The sequence below is a fragment of the Canis lupus genome, chromosome 13 (assembly GCF_048164855.1).
Source record: "Canis lupus baileyi chromosome 13, mCanLup2.hap1, whole genome shotgun sequence".
In the NCBI taxonomy this organism is placed as follows: Eukaryota; Metazoa; Chordata; class Mammalia; order Carnivora; family Canidae; genus Canis; species Canis lupus.
In genome coordinates, this window is record NC_132850.1 from 48743227 (window position 1) to 48770402 (window position 27176).

The 27176-nt window shown below is 36.8% G+C and overlaps 1 protein-coding gene across 1 annotated transcript in view; it reads right to left on the reverse strand.

Annotated features, from left to right (window-relative positions):
• Positions 1-2040: 2040 nt before the first annotated feature.
• Positions 2041-27176, reverse strand: part of IQCM (IQ motif containing M) — a 428712-nt gene continuing 403576 nt past the window's right edge. Inside the window, exon 14 of the mRNA XM_072773567.1 lies at positions 2041-2675. Within this exon, the coding sequence (XP_072629668.1) occupies positions 2587-2675 (89 nt within the window). The 3' untranslated portion in view covers positions 2041-2586. The remainder of the gene's footprint in view (positions 2676-27176) is intronic.

Genomic DNA, 27176 nt, shown 5'->3' on the forward strand with positions numbered 1-27176 from the left:
TGGACTGTTACTAAATGCAATAGATTGCAACTCCATCCCCTACAAGTTTCTCATGCAAAAGTCAGAATTACAGTACCTGGTAGAGTTGCTGAAATTAGAACATTGTATGAATATGTTTGAGAAGCATGAACCTGCAGACTTCTGAAGTCACTGAACTGGCAGAAAAGGATTCTCATTTCTTTACTAGGGAACACCAGTCTCCCTTCATTACAGGACATGCAAATGCCTCACCTGATGGAGTTGCCTCACATGATGATGCTTGGCCCCTTGAAAATCTACCCCCTCCCCTGGGGTACTTCTGGACCAATAACTAGAATTAAGGCTCAGCATTACCAGGGCTGGGGGGTGAGGAGTAGTCCCTGATTTGGGTGGGAAAGGATTATCACCAAAGTAGCTTTGGGATCCGCCCAAAACATACTGGAAAAAAATAGGAGAATATGCCTGAGAACAGATATAGTGAATGATGGCCCAATGGGTGCAGATTAGAAGATTGATTAGTGGAGAGTTCACTGATGTGGGGCACTTTATCTTGACTCAACATTAATGACCAGACATGGTCATTTATAGCCAGTTCTAATAGCCTAGTGGTTTGATTCTTCCAAGAAAGAACAAATGATGGTAATTGAGGTAAGGTTATCAGAACCTCTCTGGCAGAGTATTAAGGAAGAGACCAAAAGGCTTAAAGAGGAGTGTATGCTAGAGTGGACTTATCCTAGAAGATACAGAGATGACTGCTTTCTACAGAACAGCTGAAGAGAGTATCCCTTTACTCAAATGATAAGAAATAGGTTAGTTGGGGGAGGAGGCGGCACCGGTATAATTAAGAAATCCAGTGGAGACTATCCCTTGTAGGACAGCTAAGTAATTGATACTTAAGGTACCAATGATGGTGATAGGACTCTGGGATAAGGGAGGCCAAGTAATATTATTTAATCATTGAAGGCAAAGTGGATATAACTGCCCTTATGTGCAGGAGATACCTACACATACCTACAGTTATGACAAGTAGACCATAGTGTTTTGAGAGGCAAAGGGCCTCTAACAAGGGTGTTGCTTAACTTTCAAAGCCAAGATATATCAAGAGCAGGTGAGCAAAGTCTGTGTCAGCCAACAGAATAGAATTGTACTAGCTACCAGACATGAATCAGACCCAATGAACATTGACTAAGGGGAGGCAGGGTCTCCTTCAGGAATTATCTTGCCCTGCTGGAATAAGTATGTACAGTATCTATTCTCCAATTCTTACCACCCCCCAACACACACACACACACACACACACACACACACACACACAAAAGACATACAGACATTTACCAGAGGAATTGTACCCATATATTTCAAGGATTGTTAAATAAAGGGTATGAGCTAATACTGGTAACAAGAGGATTCAAGAGATCCTCATGACTCCTTATCAGAGCTGGGTCTAGGGAGGTAAGGTGAAACATGGAGTCCATGAACCTGCTCAGGGGTTCATTTCCCTGGCATCTGAGTGCACAATCAGAATGGATATAATTAACAGTTTTCAGAACCCTCACATCGGTTCCCTAACCTGTAAATTAAGAACCATAGCAGCAGGTAGAAAAGCAGCCAGGTAAAAGACTCTGAAACAGCCCACGCCCCAGCTGACATCATAAATGAGAAGCAAAACAGACCTTCAGTGAAGTGTCAGAGATCATTGCCTCCTTCAAAGATTTTAAATAATGCAGAAGTAGTGGTCCCTATCATATCCCCCATTGAATTCAACAGTGTGGTGCTTTGAAAAAACAGATGGATCATGGCAAATAGCTAACAGCTGCAAACATAACTAAATAGTGGCCACAAATGTAGTTGCTGTGCAAACGTGATTTTGGATATAGCTCATAAAACACTTGGGAATGTTCCCCTGAACCATTTATCAAGTGATTCAGAATCTAGATAATCTATATGGGGCCCAGAGAAAAAGAAATTTCTGCAGCAGATACAATCTGCACTATATACAACCCTTCTCCTTGGCCACATGACACAGAAGATTCCACATTATTAGAGGGAGTATCCATGGTGGGTAAGGATGCCATGTGGATCTGCCAGCAAGCCCTGATAGCAAAGTCACAATGTACTCCCCAAGATTTCTGGATCAAAGCCATAATGCCTATATAGAAGAACTATCCAATGTTTAAAAAGTGACCTTAGCATGTATTATGCCTCAGTAGAGTGACTGTGGAATTGGAGCTTCACATATGAGCCAGACCCATCAGATTGATGGACACAGCAACAATCCATTATGCAATGAAAACATCATATTTGGGGTTGGATTTAAGCACAGAGGGCAGAAAAAAATCAGTTACATGAACAGGTGCCCACTCTCATGTAACTTACCTCAGTTGCACTTAACTCTTTCTCTTAACTCATACCCATGGCTTTGTCGAGGATTCCCTATGACTAGTTGATGGGAAGGGAAGGAAAGAAAACCCTAGTTTGTTTCACAGATAGACTGGCTTAATATGGCTGTGAGAACCAAAATTGGACCACAAATGCACTACACAGAACCCTACTCAGCAGTGGCCCTGAATAACAATGGTAAGAAACAGTATTCCAGTGGGCAGAGCTTCAAGAAGTATACTTGGTCTTCAGCTGTGTGAGTTGTGGATATACTTGAACTGCAGCAAATTGCTTGATGGGTTCATTCATCAGAAGCCCTGTGAGGAAAAAGATTGGAAAATCAGAGACAAGAAAGTCTAAGGAAGAAGCTTGTAAATGAACCTAGGGGAATACACATAGAATCTGCAGTTCTTTGTGTTTCACAATGATGCCTCCTAAACTTCTCTAAAGAGAAGGTACTAAGCAATCAGGTAGGCAAAATGACTTTTCCTATAGAAGTCATCCAGCCTTTGCTGTGGGCCACTTCAGTTTTTGTACAATGGACTTATTTTTTAAGATTTTTTATTTATTTATTCATTAATGACAGAGAGAGAGAGAGAGAGGGAGAAGCAGGCTCCACGCAGGGAGTCTGACGTGGGACTTTATCCTGGGACTCCAGGATCAGGCCCGGGGCTGAAGGCAGTGCTAAACCACTAAGCCACCTGGGCTGCCCCAGCACAATGGACTTATGAACAGAGTAACCATAGTGGCAGAACTGGACACTATGAATAGACCCAGTAGCATGGACTGCCCTTCACCAGACTAACCTGGTTACTGAGCAGCTGAATAGCCCACCTTTCAGTGACCAAGGCAAACACAAGCCTTCAATATCCCTCAAAGAAACCAAAGAATCACTTGGTGAAAAGTTGACTACTTTGAACCACTTTCTTCTCGGAAGGGGTACAGATTCAGAATGATTAAAATTAAGTTTCTGAGTATGAGTTTTTCTTCTTACCTTCACTGTCTTAGCCAGCCCTACTATCTAAGGATTCACAAATTATCTGATTTATTATCAAAGAGAAACATTAGCTTAGACCAATTCTGTGGGGAACAATGTGTGATAGTGGGAACATGAGTATGGAATCCCTTATTTTATGATGTGATGACCACATCACCCTGAAACAGCCAAATGCAAACATTTTGAAATAGTCTTCTAAAGGTACAGCTAAAATGCCAGCCCACAGATAACATCCTGGAAGGTTAGGGTCCTGTCCTTCAAGATGTAGCCTATATTTTAATGTAGCCATTACATGGTACTGCATCTTTGAAATATAGAGCATATGGGCTGGGAAACAGAGAGTGGAAATAAGAGCAGCTCCTGTCATCACTCTCCATGACCCACTAGCAGAGATTGAGTCTGGTTCTCAGAAGGAGGATATTTCCACAGGCAACAGATTAAAGACTCTACTAAATCATTTTCAGCTCCTCATGCCAATAGACCAAGTAAGTGAAGAGGAAAGTTACTGGACTGCCAGTGGTCTCCACTGTAATTATGTAAGACAGGGCTGCTACCTTATCATGTATCTGCAAAACAGTATATCTAGAAAGTATATGTAGAGGTTGGGAAATCCATTCACCAGGACCCTTGCATAGTAAGGAGATCTGCAGACCTTGAGTGGAATGAAAGAAGGAACAGTACATGACAAGGTCACGTGTTGGAGAATGGAGGCAGAATCATGGAAGGACCAAGGAGTATTCGATCCTTTACTCCTAGGGAAGATGCAGCCATTAGAGGACATTGAGCAGAACAGTGATATGGTGTGACTCACATTTTAAGGGGATCACTGTGGGAGCTATGTGGAACATGGGCTTTAGGGTGATGAGGGCAGAGGCAGCAAGACAAGGTAGGAGGCTACCGCATCCCTCAGACGAGAGGCTCTAGTAGTTGCACAGAGTGGTCAGTCATCAGATTCTAACAGACTCATTAATGAGGTGTAAAGCATTGGGCTTAGATCTAAGGCCACTCAGTTTTGTCACTGATTCTCCAATGGGAAGCCTTGTCACTGTTTCCAATAAAAGGACTTCTATTAGGGATTCACAGAATAAGCTACATTACGTCCCACTGCAGTTAGTTCCCAGACTAACTGATATTTATATTTATCATTTTTTATTCCCTGTCAGAATGGGTAAAATAAAAAAAAAAACTCAAGAAACAAGTGTTGGTGAGGATGTGGAGAATTGGAGCCCTCTTTCACTGTTGGTGGGAATGTAACCTGGTATAGCCACTGTAGAAAACAGTATGGACGCTCCTCAAAAAATTAAAAGTAGAACTACCTGTAAGCTAGTAACCAAGTATGTACTGGATACTTACTGAAAGAATACAAAAACACTGATCCAAAGGGATATAATACACATCTATGTTTATAGCAGCATTATTTGCAATAAGCAAATTATGGCAGCAGCCCATGTCCATCCATTGACTGAAGAATGGATAAAGAATATATATATATATATATATGTGTGTATGTGTATATATGTATATATATGTATAATGTATATATATACACAATGTATATATACACACACAATAAAATATTATATATTCTATATGTTACCATTGGCAACAATATGAGTGGACCTAGAGCATATTATGCTAAGTGAAATAAGCCAAAGAAAAACAAATAGCATATGATTTCACTCATATATATATAATATAAAAAATAAAACAAATGAGCAGAGGAGGAAAAAAGAGAAAGAGAGAGAGAGAGAGAGAAAGCCAAGCCAAGAAATAAACTCTTAACTATGGACTAGGACAAACTGAGCATTAACAGATGGGAAGTGGGTGTGGGATGGGCTTAATGGGTGATAGGGATTACGTAGGGCACTTGTGAGGAGCGCTGGTTGTTATACATAAGTAACGAACCACTAAATTCTACTCCTGAAACTAATATTACACTATATGTTAACTAACTGGAATTTAAATAAAAACTTAAAACTGAAAAAAGAGTACACTTGCCTTGATGAGCACTAAGTAATATATGAAAATATGAATATATGTAGAGTCACTATGTTGTACATCTGAAACTAATATAATATTGTAGTTTAACTACACTGTAATTAATTTTTTAAAAAAGCAATCAGAAGAAACAGTAAACTATTTGAAAGTGGTTGCCTCTGCGAAGCTGGAATCAGGGATGCAGTGGGAGTAGTCCCAAGGACTAATAAGTCTGTAGTTCTATGTAAAAAAAAAATGTATATGTATTATTTTGAAAAATATTATTTTGAGATTGCTGATATTTGTCAGTTTTGGCCTATAAAAATGGCAATTGCACATGGTTCAACTTAATTAAAATAAGATAGAAAAAAATTTAAATAAATAAGTAAATAAAACACTGAGCAGAATCATAATAGTTTTCAGAATCTTCCAAAAAAACTCTGCCTTAGTCTATCTTGTTTGTACCTTAAAAGTCATATAGAAATAGCGCTATTGTTTTAATTTAATCTATATTGTGTTCTTGTATAAAAACCTCATTTATAAGATTTGACCTCCGTTTATCACTTAAATTCAAGTAGAAACAAATTTGACCAAATGCCAACAGAAATATACAATTTCATTTTATTCTAGTTGAATTTTCTTTAGTCCAGTTATAAATATATTATTTTATTTAATCACCGTGATGCTTTCTGGTAACCCTACATTAGAAAATATCTGTTGAGTAAAAAACATTGCTTAGAGAAGTCTGCAAATGGCTTTGTTTCCTCCCAGTAAGAGTTCATTGTAAGATCAAAAAGTTAAAATATCTCTTTTTTATAAATATAAAAATTTGCTAATTAAAGCAGAGAATCTGTTGAGCCTCTGTTAGTCCCAGAAGAAAAGCTGAAAATGCCTGAGTTAATATACTGTGACTACGAAGCTTAGATACTATTAACAAGGAGGAAAATGAATATTATTTTAGGCCACCATCCATTTTTAGTAACTATATTTCTAGCTTTTATTTTCCTTATTGAAAATGTACGTTAGGATTTGATGTCCTGGCCATGGTGTACAGAATGCTAATACTTTCTAATTATAGACTGTTTCCTGAAAATCGGGTAGATGCTGCAAATACTGTCCAACAATCTGCACCTACAGCATAGCCCTATTAATTCAATATTGCTGAGAAGGCAAATGGTCAGTGGAGAATATCACTCAGCGTGGCTATTTTGTCTTACTTTTGATTTCCTTTTTAATAGATTCCTCTGACTGAACACTTTCAATTATTTTGTTCTCAAATTTCTTCAGATTCAGGTTTAAAGAACTTTTGAAAATTTAAGTATTAGAATCTTAGAATTATCTCTTCCTGAATATGAAAATCTCAATGGACATTCATAAGAAGCAAGAGTAAGAATGTAAATCAGATTAGATAAGGCTACGGATAGGCAAACTATTATGGCCAGGAAGCAATGAGCACAGTGGAAAAAGCAGAGGCTTTGGAGCCAGCCCATGAATTCAAACCCTACTTTGGGTACTTTAAGTTAAGCTACAGTTGCCTCATTTCTTGTAATGTTATTATAATAACAGCCTAACCCATAAGAATGTTGTGAGGAACAATGATATCATTTCCAGTACATCTCTGCACCTGGTAAGTTCTCAATGAACAGTAGCAATTAAGTAAATTATTCCATTAAGTTTACTTACATTTTTCTTTTAGATGACTTATGGTTTTCATCCTAAAATCAATAATTCAGTGGGACAAGAACATTAAAATTACACACAATAAACCTATCATGGTGGTGATAAACGTTTCTCTTGGTTGAATAAAACAAAACAAAATTCTGCTGAATTCTGTTGAAATTTTTACTGACCAAAAAGTTTTAAATGAGGTTTTGCAAAATGTTGCAAGTACCATGGGGCTATAGTGGAAAAGTAGCTTTAGCCTTAAGGTAAAACTGGCGCTGCCAAAGGAAATGGGAGGCAGACTGTCCCACAGAGGCTTTCTGGGGAGACATTCATTATGCCTGATTTCTGAATGGTGCAAGGGATGACCATCTAACTTTCATCCTCAGACATGTACTTGTTATGCATAAAATGTTTGAGAGTCACAATTGCTGAGATATAATTGTGGTAGCTGGTAGGGCTATTTTCTTTGAAAGTTGTCTTTACAACATTGCAGAACAAGTTGAGATGACTCTAATAGTCCATAATTTGTGTAGCTGACTTACTGTATCTTTGAAAGTTTCAATTCAGTTCTGGAAGAACTCTACAAAATTAGATGTATCTCCCTCCTTGTCTCCAAATCACTGTATATGACAGAAACATGATTTTATCCATCTTTCGAGGACAGACTCATATGAAGCAGTTCATGTATAAAATTGAGATGCCAATTTATTAATTTACAATGAATAATCTCTTCAATGAAGCTAAAATATTCAAAATCCTACATGTAGACCTACATGCAAGCCAAATGCATATTAGAAGTTTTCTTAGAAAGCAGAAATCAGACCAACAGTAGTTAGACTAGTGGAAATATACCATATGAATCCAATCTTTAGCAATAGGTTTCCTTGACTGCATATTTCCATTGACCTATTGCCCCAATGGCTCTGCTCTCTGCTCCCATCAGAGCCTTTAGAGGAGTTTCTAGAATTGTCACAGCTTGCTCTCTCCTCATCCTCTCATTCTTTCTTGAACCCACTCCAGTTAGGCCTCCATGTTGCCAAATCCAACAGTCAATTCTAGTCTACTCTAACTTGATCTTTCAAGGGTATAAAAACTATGTAAAACATAATGACGACATCCTCCTCTTCAAGCATTCCTGCACTGTTTTCCCAGCCATAACACTCCTGGCACCATACTCCCTTGGTTTTCCAACACCATGCTGATTCTCAAGGACTTTTTAAACTTCTATTTTGAAATAATTTTATATTTTCAGAAAAGTTGTGGAATAATATAAAGAACTTCTGTACACCTGTCACCCAGATTCACCAATTGCCAACATACTGCCACACTTTATCATATTCTCTCCCATTTATTTTTTTCCTCTGAACCATTTGAGTATAGATGAGAGACCACAAGTCTCTTAACTTCTTTACTTCTCTGTGTAAGACCTCAGAACCAAGATATATTTTAACATAATTATAGTATAATATTTAAAATCAGGAATTGTAATATTGATACAATACTATTCAGTATTCTACATTAGAATTAATCAAATTCACCAGTTTTCCCAATAATATTCTTTATAGTAATTTTTTTTTCTGGTCTGGGATGCAATCCAGGACCATGACTGTACTTATCTGTTATACCTTCTTTAATCGGGAACTCTTCCTTAGACATATTTGCCTTTCATGACATTGACTTTTTGAAGAATATCAATTACATTACAGAATGAGTTTTCCTCATGATTACATTTAGGTTTGCATGTTTGGTAGGATTGTTATGTAAATGGACTGTGTCATCTTCAGCACATCTCATGAGGAGATACACAGCATTGGCTTGTTCCATTAGTGAGAATATTCTCTCTGATTATTTGGCTAGAGTGATATCCTCCAAGTTTCTCCCTATAGAGTTACTACTTTTCTCTTTACCATTAATAAGTAATTAATAAGGAGATACTTTGAAACTCTGAATATAATCTGCTTCTCATTAACTTTCAACTTCTAGTCTTAGCATTTGTTGCTGATTCTTGCCTTAATCAATTATTACTATCATGGTTGCAAAATGGTGACTTTCTAGCTTCAACTACATTTATGAGTTGGCATGCAATTTGCTTTCAGGCAAAGCTTCCTATTTCCCCCCATCTCTTTAGTTAATCATTTTTATATCAGTATGGAATCATAATTCATACTGTATTTAATGAGTTCATTCAGTGGGTTTATCCAATCCACCATTTTCATAATTTGTTTGGCTGTTGAAATTGTTCCATCATTTGAGTCCCTTTTGGTAAGATTTTTTTTTTTTCTATTGTCTTGGCCTAGCCACACTGTGGTAATTTAGGGTTAGTCCACAGCTCTGGTTTCTCTTCTGTGTACTCATTCTGGGTAGTCTCATCTAATCCAATAGTTTAACCATCATCTTTACACTGAAGACCTTAAATTTATATTGCTAGCCCAACCCTGCCTCCTGAACTCTAGATTTGCATTTCCAATATCCTACTTCATTCTCTAATATCTAATAGGCATCGAATTTAAACTACTCTCCAAACCTGTGCACCACTCCCCTTGAGTTTATCCTATCTCAAGCAAGTACAATTCTCCTAACCAAAGCTCAAACTAAAATTCTTGGAGTTCTTCTTGACTCCTTTGTTTTCTTCACATCCCACATCTACCTATCAGCAAACCCTATTTAGCCTCCGGCTTCAGAGAACATCTACTACCTGTCTGCTTAGCATCACTTTAATTGCTCTCATACAAATCCAGGTAGTCATTATTTGCCACCTAGATTATTGCAGTAGGCTCCTGAATATTCTCTGTGCTTCCACTTTTACCTGCTTTCCACTATCTGTTCTTCAATTACGACAGAGATCATTTTAAAGTGTATATTCTGGCATTCCTGTGTTCAAAAGCTTCTTAATGGAATCATATTTGTTCAAATTGAAATTCAATAACATAATTATGGCCTGTAAGGTTCTGCATAATGTGCCTGGTGATTATCTGTTTGACTCATGCCTTTCACTCCTGTCTTTCCTCAGTACATTTCATCCATTCTTGTCTCCTTGCTCTTCCTCCACCTTTCCAAGACAGATCATGCCTCAGGACCTTTGCATGTGCTGTCTCCTCTGCCTATATGCTTTCTTTCAGATGTTTGCATGGTTTTACTTTTTTCCATCCTTTAAGTATTCACTCAGATGCCACCAAATAGGCTATTGCTGACAACTCATCAAAAATAGTACTCTTGGGCAGCCCAGGTGGCTCAGTGGTTTAGCGCTGCCTTCAGCCCAGGGCCTGATCCCTGGAGACCCGGGATCGAGTCCCACATCGGGATCCCTGCATGGAGCCTGCTTCTCCCTCTGTCTGTGTCTCTGCCTCTCTCTCTCTCTCTCTCTCTCTCTGTCTCTCATGGATAAATAAATAAAATCTTTAAAAAAATAGTACTCCTGTATCTATTCATTTGCTTTTTCCTTAGCACATTTCACCACATGATATATTTATTTGCTCATTTTTTCAAAACATTTGTCTTCCCCACTAGAATGTAAATTCTGAAAGCAGAGACTTATCTTACTTATCTTTATTTTTCAATGTTATGTTTTCTTGCCTATTGAAGAGTGTCTCACACATATTAGAAAATAAAAATGTGTTGAATTAATGAAAATGTTGATGTTATTCTGCTAAGATAGACTTATAAAACCCTTTTTAGAGATAGTCTTGCTAACATATCCAAAATTCCTGGTGTTTGCTGGTGCCAAGTCTTCTACCCCAGGACAGACTTGCGTGGCACTACCAAAATTATTTTCCTTCTTCTGTGCTTCTTGGGGCCCCCAAATTTCTGCCCCACTTCCTGAATGCATGGCACAATGTTCTCTAGACTGGCTGATACATTTAGTCAGGTTATAGTTTTGTCTTGCTGGCCTGACAGTCATTTGGTCTATAAAATGATTTTGCCCAACCATGGTCTGTGATCTTACACTTTAACTCTCAAAAGCTAACCTTGATGCCTGTTTTCCAAATTCCTGGTGACACCACATTATTGCTTTTTGTTCTCAAACTCACAAATTGTTCCTTGTGAACTTTGCTTACAGAATCATTTCTCACATAGAAGAACTTGGCGAATTTTCCTTATACGCAATAGCAGCTCTGGTTTGGATTTTGTTAGTTGGGTTGTGTTACATACTATCTAATGAGAATATCAGTATACATTGTTGGAATCATGACATTCAGAGTCATGTTCTTGATTTTCTTTTACCATAGATATAACAATCTTTACATATTATTTAGTGTCACTTATGACAATTATTATACTGTACTGTACTCTACATCATATACACTCATGTTTACATGTAAGACTCCAAAAACCTTGTGGAAAGAGTAAAAATTTCCACTTTTATAGATGAAGAAATGGAATCTTGGCAGGCATAAGTAATTTTTCCCAAGACCATTCAAATAGGACTATAAAAAAAAGGTCTACTTACATTCAAACCCCATTCATCAAACTCCAAAGCCTGTTCTTTTACTACTATATCATATTATTTCTCTCAACATACCGAGTAAAGAGCCCTGGCTCTTTATAACTGTGACCTCTACAAGCAACCTACCAAATATTCTCGTTGCAAAGTTGCTTTCTTTTGAGTGCCTTTAACAAGTGCCTGTGGATTCTTGTTAGATATGATTGAAGCACTTTACACTCTAAGCCAAGCAGAATGTATAATATATGTAAGCCTCAAATCTGCCAATAATTCTGGATAGGTTTAATCTTTATCTACTTCTGCTTTTCTTCTAATGGATTGATACAGAGCAGCAGTTCTCAGCAAGGGGTAATTTAGCTCCCCAAAGGATCTTGAACAATATTTGGAGACATTTTTGTTTATTACAACCACAACTACTGACACCTATTAGGTAGAAGACAGAGATGATGCTAAACATCCTATACACAGAACAACCCTCCATTATAAAGAATTATCTAGCCCAAAACATGGAAAGTATTGAGGCGAGAAACTTTTTGTTTTTTAATATTTTATTTATTTGTTCATGAGAGACACAGAGAAAAAGAGAGAGGCAGAGGGAGAAGCAGGCTCCACACAGGGAGCCCGATGTGGGACTCGATCCCGGGACCGCAGGATCATGCCCTGAGCCGAAGGCAGACACTCAACCGCTGAGCCACCCGGCATCCCGAGGCGAGAAACTTTAATCTAGGTCAGCCAAGATAACTCAAAAAGCCCAGATGTTAACAACAGGATTTGAAGTTCAGACTCTATTTACTAGCTTCCCTAGACATTAGCTATTTATCCACAAAATGAGAATAATAATATTTACCTGGCATAGATTACTGTGAGGTTTAAATGAGATAGTGTCATATAAACATCTAAGAATGCTGTCTGACATGGGGCAAACACTCCATATATATTCATTATTGTTACTACTGGTATGTATTCTTTTTACCTTTGTGCCAGACAAGTGAATGCTTCTGTTTTTCCTTGAAGGATGAAGGGGATAGCCTTGCCCCCCCCCCCCAAAAAAAATTGCTTCCTTTATTTAGGGAAAAACTGAATTTTGATGGTTAGTAGAAGTACTTCTTTTATACCACACCATGTCTGCTCCAAAAATTGAGCATCTGTGATCACTTTACACTTTTTCTGATCCTTTCTGTGAACTAGCAGATTGATTTTTAAGCTTATCCTGTTGACATTTTCAGTTCCTAGGAAGTAAGACATTTGTTTTTCTCTCAGCTTTGTCCCTGTGGATAACTCTACCCTGATGGCACCCATCTTTTAGGGATTTCAACAATCCCCCAAATAAACCTAAGTCCATATGCTAAAGGGCCTAAAAAGAGTCAGAAGTGTGATCAAAGGAAATTGAAACTTTTGGTCTCACCACTCCCTTTGGATTTTCTTTTTGTTTGGTTTTCTTGAAACTTCAAATTTGCCAGGGAACCAATTTTCTTTCCTTCAGGTTAATGCATGTGTTCTCAATAATATGAGAAATTGGAAGAAAAGGTTTGGGATAGAAAAGGTTATTACTGGAGAATGTGAGAGGATTAACTACAGTGAAGGAGAAAAGATACTTTAGCCTAAGGGATTTAAAAAAATTTTTCTCACTCTTATGTTTTAATGTGTGGGGAATCCCATTTTCCATGTGGGAAGATAATTTGACAGAAATTTAGGCACAGATTAGGCTGAGATTCGAATATTCCTAAATGTTTCCACTGTCTCAGTCTGGACTAATTGTATGGTCTAAGCCTCAATTAATTTCTTCACCATGTCATGAAGATAATAATATATTAATAAGATAATTTTGAGAACTAAGACCACCTTTCTGCACGGACCCAATGCATAGTAGGCATTCGACATTATTATTATTTTACTTTTCCAATATTCCTTTTTGCTCAGAGTTTCTGACTCTCTTTGGGAGGAGGAATCCCTGGAATGCTCCAACACAGAAACTTTATCAAAAAATTCTAATAGCTTAAATTCTGATGTGTCAGGTTTTGTTTTTTGGATTTTGTTTTTGCTTTGTTTAGTTTTTATTTGGTGGTTGTTCTTTTCTCACAGCTCTCTGATATAGAGCAAGATAAAAGATTTCTGTTGTTATTTTTCAAACTAACTCTTCTTACATACAAATATTTTAAAGAGAAAATTCTAGAAATAAATTTTAAGCATTTATTTGTGTGTTGGAGTCTAGACCAGATAGCACTGCAAGTCCATACTATAAACTACCCCATCTAATCAAAGCACACAGGAATGATAGAATATGTGAAAAACAGATTAACATCTTCCTGTACCAGCTGTTGAATAGCTACTCAGAGAAATCAAGGGCTGAGGTTATAAGCCTGCTGGGCTCTAAGCCCTGAAGGATGAAGAGGTCACTAAAATTTGACTTTGGAGGGGTAGCAGGAGCTAGAGTAGGGTGGACAAGCCTGTACTAGGAGACTGAAGAGCTTCAAGAGTCTTGTGTTGGGGGAAGGCACACACACCAATCCAACAACCCAGACTGGAGCTAACTAAGAATCGGTAAACAATTGGATCTGTGACTGCTCCAAGATCATTTATATTTTGCTGTCACTGTTAGTCCAAATTCTGTACCTGATGAAATGGAGGTCACGGTAGGCAATCAGAAAATAACCAATGACTAAGAAAGAGGGAGAAAAAGAAAAAGGAACAATAAACAGAAACAACTCCTACTAAGAAGAGTCTGCATAACACAACACACAGGAATGTATAGAGAGCTGATACTATGTAACAATCAACAAACTCAGTAATAAGGAGATGGATTAACTAGCAGAAACATTTTTTAAAAATTACTTGTTAGTGAGACAATAGGAAAATATAGCAAACATATTTTTAAAAATACTTTATGAAACAAATTAGGCTGGTGTGAATCAGTAATAAGTTGCGGGGGGAGAATAAACAGATATATAAAAGAACCTGTTGCATAAATTTGCAATTGAAATATGTTTATTAATTTTTTAAAATATTTTACTTATTTATTCACAAGACACAGAGAGAGACAGACAGAGACACAGGCAGAAAGAGAAGCAGGCTCCATGCAGGGAGCCTGATATGGGACTAGATCCCAGGACTCCGGGATCACTCCCTAGGCTGAAGGCAGATGCTCAAGCACTGAGCCACCCAGGCATCCCTATTAATTTTTTTTAATTCCATGGATAAAATAATACCCTAGAATGGAGGGGCAGTTATAATTACTAAATTGGAATATAGACCTGAGGAATTCTTTCAGAATACAGCTTTGGGAGATAAGAAAAGTAAAAGCACAACAGAGAAAGTAAGAGACACAAAGGGTACATGAGACACTAATAAATTGAGGTCTCATAAGTTTCCCAAAGGAGAGAATAGAGGGGATGACAGAGAGGCAATGTCTGTTCAATGTGGCCAAGATTTTTTCCACCTTTGAAGAAATATGAAAAATGTACACATAAAGCCAAGCCAGATAAATGAAAATAATTACTCTAAGACCATATCTCAATGAAAGTATTGAATACTGAGAACAAATAAAGAATCTGATGAGCCTTTGAGAAAAATAAAAATATTATCTACAAAGGAATGACAGATCTACAGCAATGATCTCATAAAAATAAATAAAAGGTAGAATATTATAGAATAAAATCTTCCAAGTACTGAAGGAAAATAAATACCAATTTCACATTCTAGACCCAGCTGAAGTACCACTCAAAGGAGAGAGAAGTTGAAGACATTTTCAGATATTCAGCACATAGAGAATTTATCACCCATAGGATTCCATTGGAGAAACTACTAATGGGTACAATTTAACCAGAATAAATGTTAATCCAGAAAGAAAAATATTACAGATGTTGACAAAATATATACCATGAAAATTACTGGTTTTTTGGTCAAAATATCTACAAATCTAGAATTCTAAAACTAAATTCTGCACAATGAAGAGTTAAATTTCTCATTCAGGAGAATAGAAGTAATGAAAACTCTAGACATATAAAAATGTATTGGAGTATATATGCTAATATATTAATAAACTAGTAATAAAACAAATTGATCAATCTAACAGAAGGCAGACAGGAGAAAAATCAGGAAAGGAAAAGTATGATAAGGGCAGCCCCAGTGGCACAGCGGTTTAGCGCTGCCTGCAGCCCAGGGCGTGATCCTGGAGACCCAGGATAGAGTCCCACGTTGGGCTCCCTACATGGAGCCTGCTTCTCCCTCTGCCAGTATCTCTGCCTCTCTGCCTGCCTCTCTCTCACTCTCTCTCTCTCTCTATCTCAAATAAATAAATAATTTTTAAAAAGTATGATAAATGGAAACACAAAATATTAGAAATAATTCCAAACTCAACAGTCTAAAATGTGAAGTGAGAGATTTTTAAAAATTATATCATACCTTTGAATACTACAATAATCTAAATATCATTAAATTAAAGATTAAAAATTAAAATTACAAAATATTTGCAATGAATAACAGAAATATTACATATCAAACCTAATAGACACAGCTAAACATTGGTTAGATAGAAATTTTAGACAAATGTAATTATTCCAAAAATGAGAGGTATTAAAAACAAATTAGCTACAAAAGCTATAAAAAAGAAACAAACAGATTATCCCTAAAGAAGGTAGAAATAAGGAAATAAAAGAGACAGGAGCAGAAAATAATGAAATAGAAAAAATATACATAATCACAAAAGTAATAGGATGTTGGTAAAAAGACTAATAAACAACCTCTAGCAAGGTTGATGTGAACACTTTAATTTGTTTAATCCTCATAGGAACTCTCTATGGTAGGTACTATTAAGACCTGGTACAAGTAAATATTAATATAGAAAGGAAAAGAAGAACATAGCTATAAATGCAAGAGGTACTTTACAAATAGTAGCAAATTCTGAGGACAATTTTTTTCAAGGACATTGAAAATTTGTCAATGTCAATTACCAAAAGTAATTTACAAAAAAAAAAAAAAAAAGACAAACCTCAATGCCTATTTTAAAAAATGAAACTGAGGTCTACAATACCTCGCTCAAAAAAGCCTTTAGTAAGCTGAGGCAACCTTACAGAATCATTTTATTAATTTCAAATCCTATCTTATATAAAAAGTTTTACATAATAGAGTTAGGGAGAGATTAACAAATTGGCGTCAGGAAGCTAATGTAACTTTGAAAATAAGACCTGATGGAGAACTTAAGAAAAACCAAAATTATAAATAATCGCATGTGGTAATATAGATGAAAAAGTCCTAAATATAATTTTTGTGAATCAAATCCAGCAGTGTTAAAAAATACCTTGTAGCCAAGGAGGATTTCTCATAGGAACTCAAGAATGATTCAACATCAGAAAATACTGCAGGAGTGCCTGGGTGACTTGGTTAGTTGAGTGCCCCGCTTTTGATTTGGGCTCAGGTCATGATCTCAGGGTCATGACATCGAGCCTCATGTCAGGCTCTGTACTGGGCATGGAGCCTACTTGCAATGCTCTCTCTCTCTCTCTCTCTCTCTCTCACACACACACACACACTCTCTCTCTCTCCTCCCCTTTGCCCCTCTCCACCTCTCGTGTACATGCATGCTCTCTCTCTAAAAAAAAAAAGGAAAAAGAAAATACTGCAATGTAATTCACACATTGACATTAACATGACAAATGAAAAACTAAGGAAAAATATGTACATATATATAGTAAAACTTAATATGCTCATTCTTCATGAATACAGTAGCATTGCCCATTATCACTCATCATTTATTATTATTCATCATTGTGCCAAAGTTCACAGTCAAGGAATGGCTCACAGAAAAATAAATGAGTAAAGAATAAATAAAACAATTATTTGTATACAGCATATTTATCAATAAAGAGGATATATGATTTCTAAACAAACAATTTAGAGCTCACAATAAAGTTCAGCAAGGTGGTTAGACAGAAGGCCAATATATAAAATCAAAAGGAATGGGCATGTTTTAATATATTAAATATGTAAAATAAAGAACCAATAACCAATTAAAATTATAACAAAATGATACTGATTATAATAGCCACAAAATTATAATGTACCTAAGAAAACACCTAACAAAAATATGTAAGCTTGTATTTATTTCCTGCGGCCACCTTAACAGAGTAGCATAAACTAAATGGCTTAAAATAACAGAAATTCCCAAGGATCCAGAGCCTAGTAGTCTGAAATCAACGTGTTGGCAAGGCCACACCGCCTTTAAACTCTCAAGGGGAGGATTCTTTGTCCAGCTCCTGGTAATCAGGCTGCTCCGTGGTTTGTGCTGCGTACCTCTAATCTCTGCCTCCATGTTCACGTGGTGCTTCCCCTAACTGTGTCTTCACGTGGTTGTCTTCTTATAAGAACAATCATACTGGATTACTGTCCCACTCTTTCTGTATGACTTTTTTTTTAACTAATTACATCTATTATGACTCTATTTCCAAGTGAGATCACATCTTGGGTACTTTGAAAATAAGAAGTTAAGATTAAGGGGGTTTAGATTTCACCAAATATTTGCAGGCACACAATTCAGCTTATAACAATCCCCAAATTCAAACTATTAATTTGTTTATGATTTATGTATTTATTTGTGAGAAAGAGAGCAGGAGGAGAAGGGACAGAGGGAGACAGAGAATCCTCAAGCAGACTCCCTGCTGCAAGGAGATCCCCAAAGACAGGGCTTGACCCCATGATTCTGAAATCATGACCTGAGCCAAAATCAGGAGTCAGCGCTTAACTGACTGAGCCACCCAGGTGTTCCTCAGACTATTATTTAAGGTAATGGAAGTCCCGCATCAAAGACCCAAATAAAGAGACCTTTAGAACAACCTGATTTCAAATTGACCGTCAATTCTCCTGATTACTTGGCTCAAGCAAGGAAAACTGCATGCTATGGGGAAGTGAGGAGGGGATGCATATGATGGCTTAGACAGGATTTGGGCTTGAATTGGTGATTTGGGAGGAAGCCTAAGGAAGTGAAGGTTTTCTCTGGACTGGATGATGTCAGAAAGCAGAGGTAATGGCTTAGGGATTGTGGTTTACTGGCGATCAACTTTATCTAAAAGGTGTGAAAAACAAGTAATTTTGTAACTGTCAAATAAGTAACATTCACACCGACCTGGGAGGGGGTGTTAGGTCATCTTTGTGGTTTGCGCGGTGTCCTTATTTTCATCTGTGTCATTACATAATTGCCTTGTTTTGGTCTTGTTCCATCACAGGCTCAGTGACCTCATGTGATGTGGTTCTGTGACATATTTGCCACCATCCAGCTGTCACCCACAGTCACCAGCTGATGGCTATTTTAAGCATCATTCCTTCATCTCACCTGAACTAGTGATGAACTGTACCATGATCATGAATGAGGATATTATAAAGATGTCAATTTTACCCAAATAATTGATGAAATTAACTTGGAGAACAAATAGACACAGTAAGGAGGACTATGGCAAATTGAAAAGTGCATGCTCCTGGCTAAGAGCATTAGCATTTTCAAAAGGACAAACAATTCATCCTTGGAATTGATTCAATCTCCATTCTATAATTAAGGTGACCACACATTCTAGTTTACTCGAAACAGTGCTGACTTATACCTATTGTCCTAGCTTCCAAATCAGTTAGCATTTTCCCCAGATTTTTCATTTTTTTACTGAAGAATTAATTTCAATAATTATATTAAAAATAAGCCAGAATGAGATTGGTAAACCTCCCCTGCACACTTCTGGCTTCTGTCATAGCTATCATCTGCCAGTATGTGATGTGTATGTGCAGCAAATAGTCTCATTCAATATGGGGTTAGTTCCGGAAGTCAGTCTTCAGTGCCCCATCTCTCTTTTCCAAACGTTTTTTCATAAGTAATACAATTTACATCTTCATTCAAGGACAACATGCAGAGTATTCCCCAATAAAGCAAAGTGTGTGCCAACAATGGCTGTTAGAGACAGCAACTTCTTTGGGTATCCAGTTACAGTAGGGAAAGGTTTGGGGGTGGGGAGGTTGAGTATATTTTTATTTACTAGGGATGCTCATCAGAGTGGAAGCTCCTACCATTAGTCTTACAGAAATGTAAATTAAACTCAGTTCATTAGTTTTAGCAATATCCTGGCTTTTAATATTATTTTCCTGCTTTATTGAGGTATGATTGACAAATGGAATTGTAATGTATTTAAAGTATACAACGTGATGATTTGGTATGTGTTTCCGCTGTGGAAGGTTTCCCACAATCTGGTGGGGCATATATCTGATGCCACCGCCTCTGCCAGCTACATGGTATACCAGACAGTTGTGCTCGAACCCCTGTCAGAGTTTCCAAGATGTACTGAATTTCCAGACCTTGAGTTGGTGGAGTCAAGTAAGAAATACAGCAAGCTACAGGTTAGGTGTGAAGTGAAGTATGTACAGGAAATGGAGACCAGTCACCAATAAAAAGTAGAGTGTAGCTTTATAACTTACACTTATTTTGGTAGCATATTTTCTCTCCCATTTTTTTATTCAATCACTTATATATTATTATGGATTCACAGAGGGTTTTTTTAGCCTTAGGGTTAAAATTCAATATTATTAGAGTTTGTTCTAGAATTTAGAATTTGTCATTCTAAAACATTACACTTTGCTTATTTGTAACTTCTAGGCAAGTGAGAAGCTTCACTCCCATGATCTGCAATGCATTTACCTCTTTGTTCATGCCTGAGTATACCTGTAAAATCATTTCGGAATTGTTAACCCATATCTTGTATAGTAACATTTTAATTTTGCAACAAACATATTTTCATAGCCATCAACTCAAGAAATCTTTAACATTCATCTACAAATTAAGGACTGAATTTATTTCTCAAAAAATTTTCTAGGAGTTATTTTAAGATTATACCCAAAGATGATTAACTTAAAATGTACAGACTCAGAAGATGCCTTTAAGTATAACACCATGAAGTAGGACATTTGTTTGAATTCATTACTAAATGGATTTTTGCTTATTTTCAAATCCAATGTTTCTTTCATATTATCTCCAAGTTAAGTGATATCTATTAATGTGCTAACTCTATCAGCAGAAAAAGACAATACACAAAGTGTATTATATTAATATAATCATATCCTATAAAGGGGAATATCATTTAAGGCAGTTGTAATGCTAGTATGATTTTTTTCATGTTTCATGGAATTACAGTGAAATGGGTTTTTTCTGGAATTCCATTCTCTTAAAGGTGAGGCATCTAGTATTTTTTTAAGTGCTTTAGTAAATTAAGTTAAAAAGTCCAATATTGAAAATACAGTTTTTATATTTGCAGTGATAACATCAATATAAATTTTATGAAGAATGGGATTATGGTAAAAACAATGCCCTTACAAAATTAAGAAATATTTGGGGCAGAAATATTCTAAGAATAGGTTGTAGTACACACACAATTCAGACTACATACCAATAATTGCCCCATTCTGAAATAGAAGCTGCAGTTGTGGAATTTCACACACACACACACACACACACACACACACACAGTGACCTGAGTTAGGGTTAACTATACTACAAAGTTTGCGGACAAAAACAAGATTGAAAAAAGCCATACTTCAGCATAACAGTATGTATTTTCTCTCACTGCTGCCCATCATCAACCTGATTTCAGAAATGTTTTGCTTTTAAAGAACTACTTTGTAAATCAACTCTGTGAGTCATCTAGATTTTCTTCATTTTCTTCAAAATCAATATGAAATCTTTACTAAAGACATTCAACAAAGGGAGTTATCAAAAGATGCTGTCTTTGAAAGATTTTATTGAATTGCACTATATCAGAAAACAATAGTAAACAAGAAGACACTGACATTTATTCATATAAAAGCAAGAGTAGCTTAAATGATATATAAGATTTAATGCTGAAATTCTATAGTTTTGCTTTGGAGTATCTCAACTGGTAGGAACATCACGTTATTGGAATTCTAACATATAATTGAAGAAGTTATGTTGTTGAATGCAATGAAACTGACAAAAATGCCTATGATTTTACACCATCTAAAGTTGATAAAACATTCAAAAATCATATTAACATATTTGATACACTTTCTTCATGTACAGATGTTAAAGAATGGACTCTAACTGGAGGCTAACTGAATATCTGCGAAAATATTGGGGTTGAAATATTTATATATGCTAATACAAAAAATTTTATGCTTGAGAATGTTCTCCATTTAGCAGAATTTGCTCTGAGCTTACCAGATACCTTGGCATTTTTAGTGTTCTCTCAATTAAAAATAATATAATCCACAGAGAAGTTTCAATGGAAGGTGTCCATTTTAAATTTCTTAACTGTAAAATGCAACTTAGAAGTCTATTCCAGGCAGTTTTATGGAAAAAATAATAAAAAGAATGAGACCACATTTGAGAGAAATACCAGTGGCATTGTATTAAAGAGCTACAGCTAATTCCTTAAGTATGTGATTTTAAAATGTGAATTAATTCTGAATGAGGATCCAGTCATTGCCCTGACTGACACCATTTTGCCTTCAATTTATTCTTCTTAATTGCTTTGTTTTCCCCTCCAGCTTACCTGTTAACTCTAGGAGGGACCCAGAGGACAAAACATCCAGCCATGGGAACTGAAACTGCCCCCTCAAGCAATAAGAGCTGCCCTGAAGCCATCAAGACCCTGTGTGATTGACCCCGAGACAATGATCAACCTAACCTTTGCTGCCCGGCTGCATATACGCATCCATCTTTGTTCCTCATTTTTCCTATATAAACTTAGCCATATTCACAGCACCTAGCTCTTAGGACACTAGTTTGCTGTCTTCTTGGCATTGGCCTCATGGAAATAAGTTGAATAAATCCCTTTTTTGTTTCACCACCACTCATCTTTCTGCCTTTAGATTTTGTCAGTGGCAAATGGTTGAACCTCATGTTTTTGGAATCTCTGGTGCCAGATACTCTTGCACCTGAGGGCTCTGGTATCAATACTAAGAACAATCATGGGGCATATCTTCTCTTTAAGGTTCAAATAATCAATTAAAAGGTGTTTTGGTATGTTGCATTAAGGCATGCAGACGTATGTTATTTTTAAGAAAGAATTTTAATTTTGAAAATAGTCTTTAGAAAATAGTCTTTAATAGAATTATCTTTTGGTCTAACAAAATTAGTTTGTGGGAAAATAAATAATTTTAGTTATTTTTGGTGCCCCTGTTACTATCACAATTGTCTCAATTTAGATAACACATTTTTTTCGTCAGCCTTTTTGTAGTTGGCTCCTGTCTATGTATTTGCCAGCGTTTGGTGTAGGATCAAAGTCTGAAGCCTTTCACATCTCAGTAAAACCCTTGCTAGCCTGTTCAGGTTGATTGGGCAGCCTGGTGTAAATTCTCTTAATTCAATGAACCTTTCTCAAAAACTTGTGCTAGATTTGGGGATGTGGTATAATCTTTGCTCTCAAGAGTCTTTTTTTTTTTTTTTTTTTTTTCTGGTGAGTTAAAAGTTAGGCACATGAGACAATTCATTGAGACCAGTAGAAATTAGTGCAAAATAACATTAGCAAGAACAAAAATACATGGTGCAAATTCATACTGGTAGAAAGGAATAAACGCCCTAAGGATGATGATTTTCTAGGAAAGGTTGAAAAGGGAGCTCTAGATGACTGGCTAAATTTTGAGCAGACAAGGAGACAATGGGAGAGGTGCCATGAACTAATGGAGGAGACTTTCTTTGGGTGGTCTCGGAGACAAGGCAGTAAGGTATTACAAGTAGCACAGAACACAAGGGTAAGGCTTGAACTTCAGCTGAGAGTCTGAAGAGTCAGGAGCAGGGGTGTATATATAAGACAGACCCGAGTAGGAGGGCCATGCATTGCTAGATGGATTGGAGAACAGGACACCATTTATTGCAGAAAAGTCAGAGACATATCAAGAAATCTAGATTAGAAGTGATGACGTCCTGACCTAGCAGAATGAATGAGAATGTGAAAAGGGACAAATCCCAAAGGTGTTTTGAAGAGAAGGTAACTGGCAAACAATCTTACATAAGAAATATGAGTTTTTTAAGAAATGCAATTCTTTCACCTTTGACTCCTAGACTTTGTGTCGGCTAGTCTTGGAGTCAAGATTAAACGAGGACTTTCCCTCTATTAAAACCTGAAATAATATGCTGTAGTGATAGAATCATCTAGTCACGATGTGTAATAGGAGGGTGGCTCACTTAATACCAGTCCTAACAGACACACAAAATAAAACTTCTAATAGGGTTTTTTTGTGTTCAATGAAGTTAGTAGTAAACCTTGACATAAATGTAATCAGGACGCCCCTCCACTGTTTTGCACAACATCTGAAGCTCCCAGCATTAGACACTCACAGGCAGTTGACAGGCCTAGTTAAAATGCAAACAAGGTAATGCATGAAGCCATTAGGATCCATTAACACCTTGAACCAATTTAATTGATCAAATTAGCTAACCTATTCTAAAGCGTGAAGAAAAGAAGGAAGCAAGCAAGGACAGCAGTGAGATTTTTTATGTGGGAGAGGAGGGAAGACCAGAGAAGTCAGAAGGCAGCATCTGTCATTTGAGATGTTGCCTGGTTTGAGGCTGCATTCTTTCTAGAAAATTATCTTCATTTTGTCTTCTGGGGTGGTAAGAAGGAATATGATAAAGAAGACTGGCTCAGACATTAAATTGCCCTGTGACCTCACTTAAACTTTTATTTTTAAAAATGAGAGCTCTAGACCATTTAAGTAATGCCCACTCCAGCTACTCAATTATTATTATTTTTTTAAGATTTAATTTATTTATTCATGAGAGACACAGAAATAGAGGCAGAGATATAGAGAGAGGGAGAGACAGGCTTCCCACAGGGAGCCTGATGCAGGACTCAATCCCAGGACCCTGTGATCAGGCCCTAAGCCGAAGGTAGATGCCCAACCACTGAGCCACCCAGGTGCCCCATCCAGCTACTCAATTCTATAAAATAGTTAGATTTTATCTTCACAGGATTTTTTGATTTGGTGATGTTTTCCTTTCAGTATAAGGGAGTGTTATAAATAAACTCATATTTTTATCAAGAATATCACCTATTTAAGATTCTGAAGTACCAATGATGTTTCAAAGACGTATTTTCAGATTCTTTTACAGATTAGCCTGATATCTTGGTTTATGATGAAAATCTATAGGACCTATAGTTGTATAAGGCAACATCAGTCTTTCTTAAAACCATATTTTACTTATTACAGAGTCCCAAAATTTCTGTTCCATTAGTCATCTAACTATATTCTACTTCCAGACCAACTATTACATCATCATCGAAACAGTACTACATTTACAAATAGTTTAGTCTTTAATATACATGTCAAAACGCAGAAAGATTAAATTGATAAATCTCCTCCTATTCCATCACTTTCCATTTTCGTGGATCATAAGCAACTGTCAAGCTTCTGGAGTTTCATCAAATTATCATCCTGCTATCAAAAATAAAGTTACCTTTCTGATATCCTTGGCTTTTCTTCTATAGAGAATTACTTATAGAAATACTATTTAAGATATCAAATATGTTTTCAACTAAGATGAAGCTGCAGTTATATGCAGGGGAAAAGTGGAACTGGGATTGCTTGGGACAATGTGACATGCTAGGAGATTGCATGTCTGGCATTTATGCCTATGTAGTACATCCAAAATGTTCATTTTGAAAAACTCATCTTAAGTTTTAAATACCTTTATATTTGACTAGCATTATTAAGAGGGAAAGAAGGAAGGAAGGAAGGAAGGAAGGAAGGAAGGAAGGAAGGAAGGAAGGAAGGAAGGGAGGGAGGGAGGGAGGGAGGGAGGGAGGGAGGGAAGGGAGGGAGGGAGGGAGGGAGGGAGGGAGGGAAGGAAGGAAGGAAGGAAGGAAGGAAGGAAGGAAGGAAGGAAGGAAGGAAGAAAGGAAGGAAGGAAGGAAAGAAAATATATGGGTCAGGGTTCTCAATTTCAGATGACAGGACAATAGGAGCTATATTAATCAGAACGAGATTTATTAAGAGAGATAGACAACTCAAAAAATTGTTGCTATTGCAGAAGAAACAGATTTCAGCAGTTTCGTGAGTCACTCTTTGTATCACCCCAGGAACAGGCTTGCCAAAATCAGGAAGTCTGAACCAGGAAGCTACCCTACAGTCACTGGCCTCAGTCCCACCAGGCCAGGTCACTGCTGTGAGTTATTCTAGCAGGATAAGTAAGTGCTTGGTACTTGCTCTTTGCCCCTACCCAACTCATTTTCAAAGCAAAATTTTGTATGGGAAGGCTTAAAATGTAGCTTTTGCATGATGATGATGATGATGATGATTACTACTATTACTGTTATTATGTTGGAAACGTATATTTCACAATGTAGAATACTAATCAAATGTGCAGAGACTGCTCGAAAAAATTGGAGGAAATACAAATTGGAGAGTCTAATGTGAAATATATTTAAGAACTCCAAAACTAGAATGTTTAAGTATTTATTCCAGAAAGAGATAACAATTTTGAAGGGAGGAGGCTTCAGCTAGGACTTTCGATTTTCAGCAAATCTATTCAGGATTTTGGTTCTTTACATTTTCTCTCTCCCTTTCCCTCAGCTGTTTAGAAATCTTTTAGAATTAGAATTTTCATTATTTCCCCTATTTTAGAGAGAGAGACAGAGACAGAGAATGTGATCAGGTGAGGAGGAGTGTGAAGGGCAGCAGAAGAGGGAAAGGGAGATAGAGAATCCCAAGGAGGCTCCAGGCCCCGCGCAGAGGCCAAAGTGGGCTGATCTCTCAACCCAAAATCAGACCCCAAGCAAAATCAAGAGTTGGATGCTTAACTGACTAAGACACCCAGACACCCCAGAATGCAAATTTTTATTTCTTCAATATTCTTACCATTGGAATAAAATAAATTACTTCTGCAATGATAAGTCAGTCCCACACCATTTTATTGGTTTTCTTTTCTTGATTATTTCTATAGAAAAGTTTGGAAATGGTACAATTCTGTGTCTCCCTCCATTGCTCTGCAAGTATTAGTTTCTGGTAGCTTGTTTCTCCAGACTGGAAGTGAGTGATCTTTTATATAAAAAGAAAGGTTCCTATCAATAAATTACTGAAAACTATTTACTTGACATGATTTTTATTTGAGTAACAAAACCCAAACAAAATAAAACTCCAAATTCTTCAACTTCAGGAAAGAAAAACACATACCTGAGGAATGAAAAAAAAGTTTTCCTTTTAAATTGATGCTAGATGCTTGCAGGATTCTTGATAAATTGCAAGATCAATATTGGGAAACAACAACAACAAAAAAAACTAGATTATTTGCATATCTTTATAATAGAATGTTAGACGAGAATGATGACAATTCACATTAAGCCATTTGAAATTTTTCTTGTTCCCTAAAATAATGAGGAATGCAATTTAATCCCTTTTCTTGGGAAGCCCTGGTGGCGCAGCGGTTTGTCACCGCCTGCAGCCCAGGGCGTGATCCTGGAGGCCCGGGATCGAGTCCCACATCGGGCTCCCTGCATGGAGCCTGCTTCTCCCTCTGCCTGAGTCTCTGCCTCTCTCTCTCTCTCTCTCTCACTCTCTCTCTTTTTCTCTCTCTGTGTGTCTCTCATGAATAAATAAATAAAATCTTTAAAAAAAATACTTTAAAAAAAATCCTTCTTTTTGGATATAGAATAGACTGGAATTCCTAGCCCCCTTGAATTTCAATGGGGCCAGGTAACAAGTTATCTCCAAAAGAATGTGAGAAGTGAGGTGTTCAAAGTTCAAACTGAAGAAGTT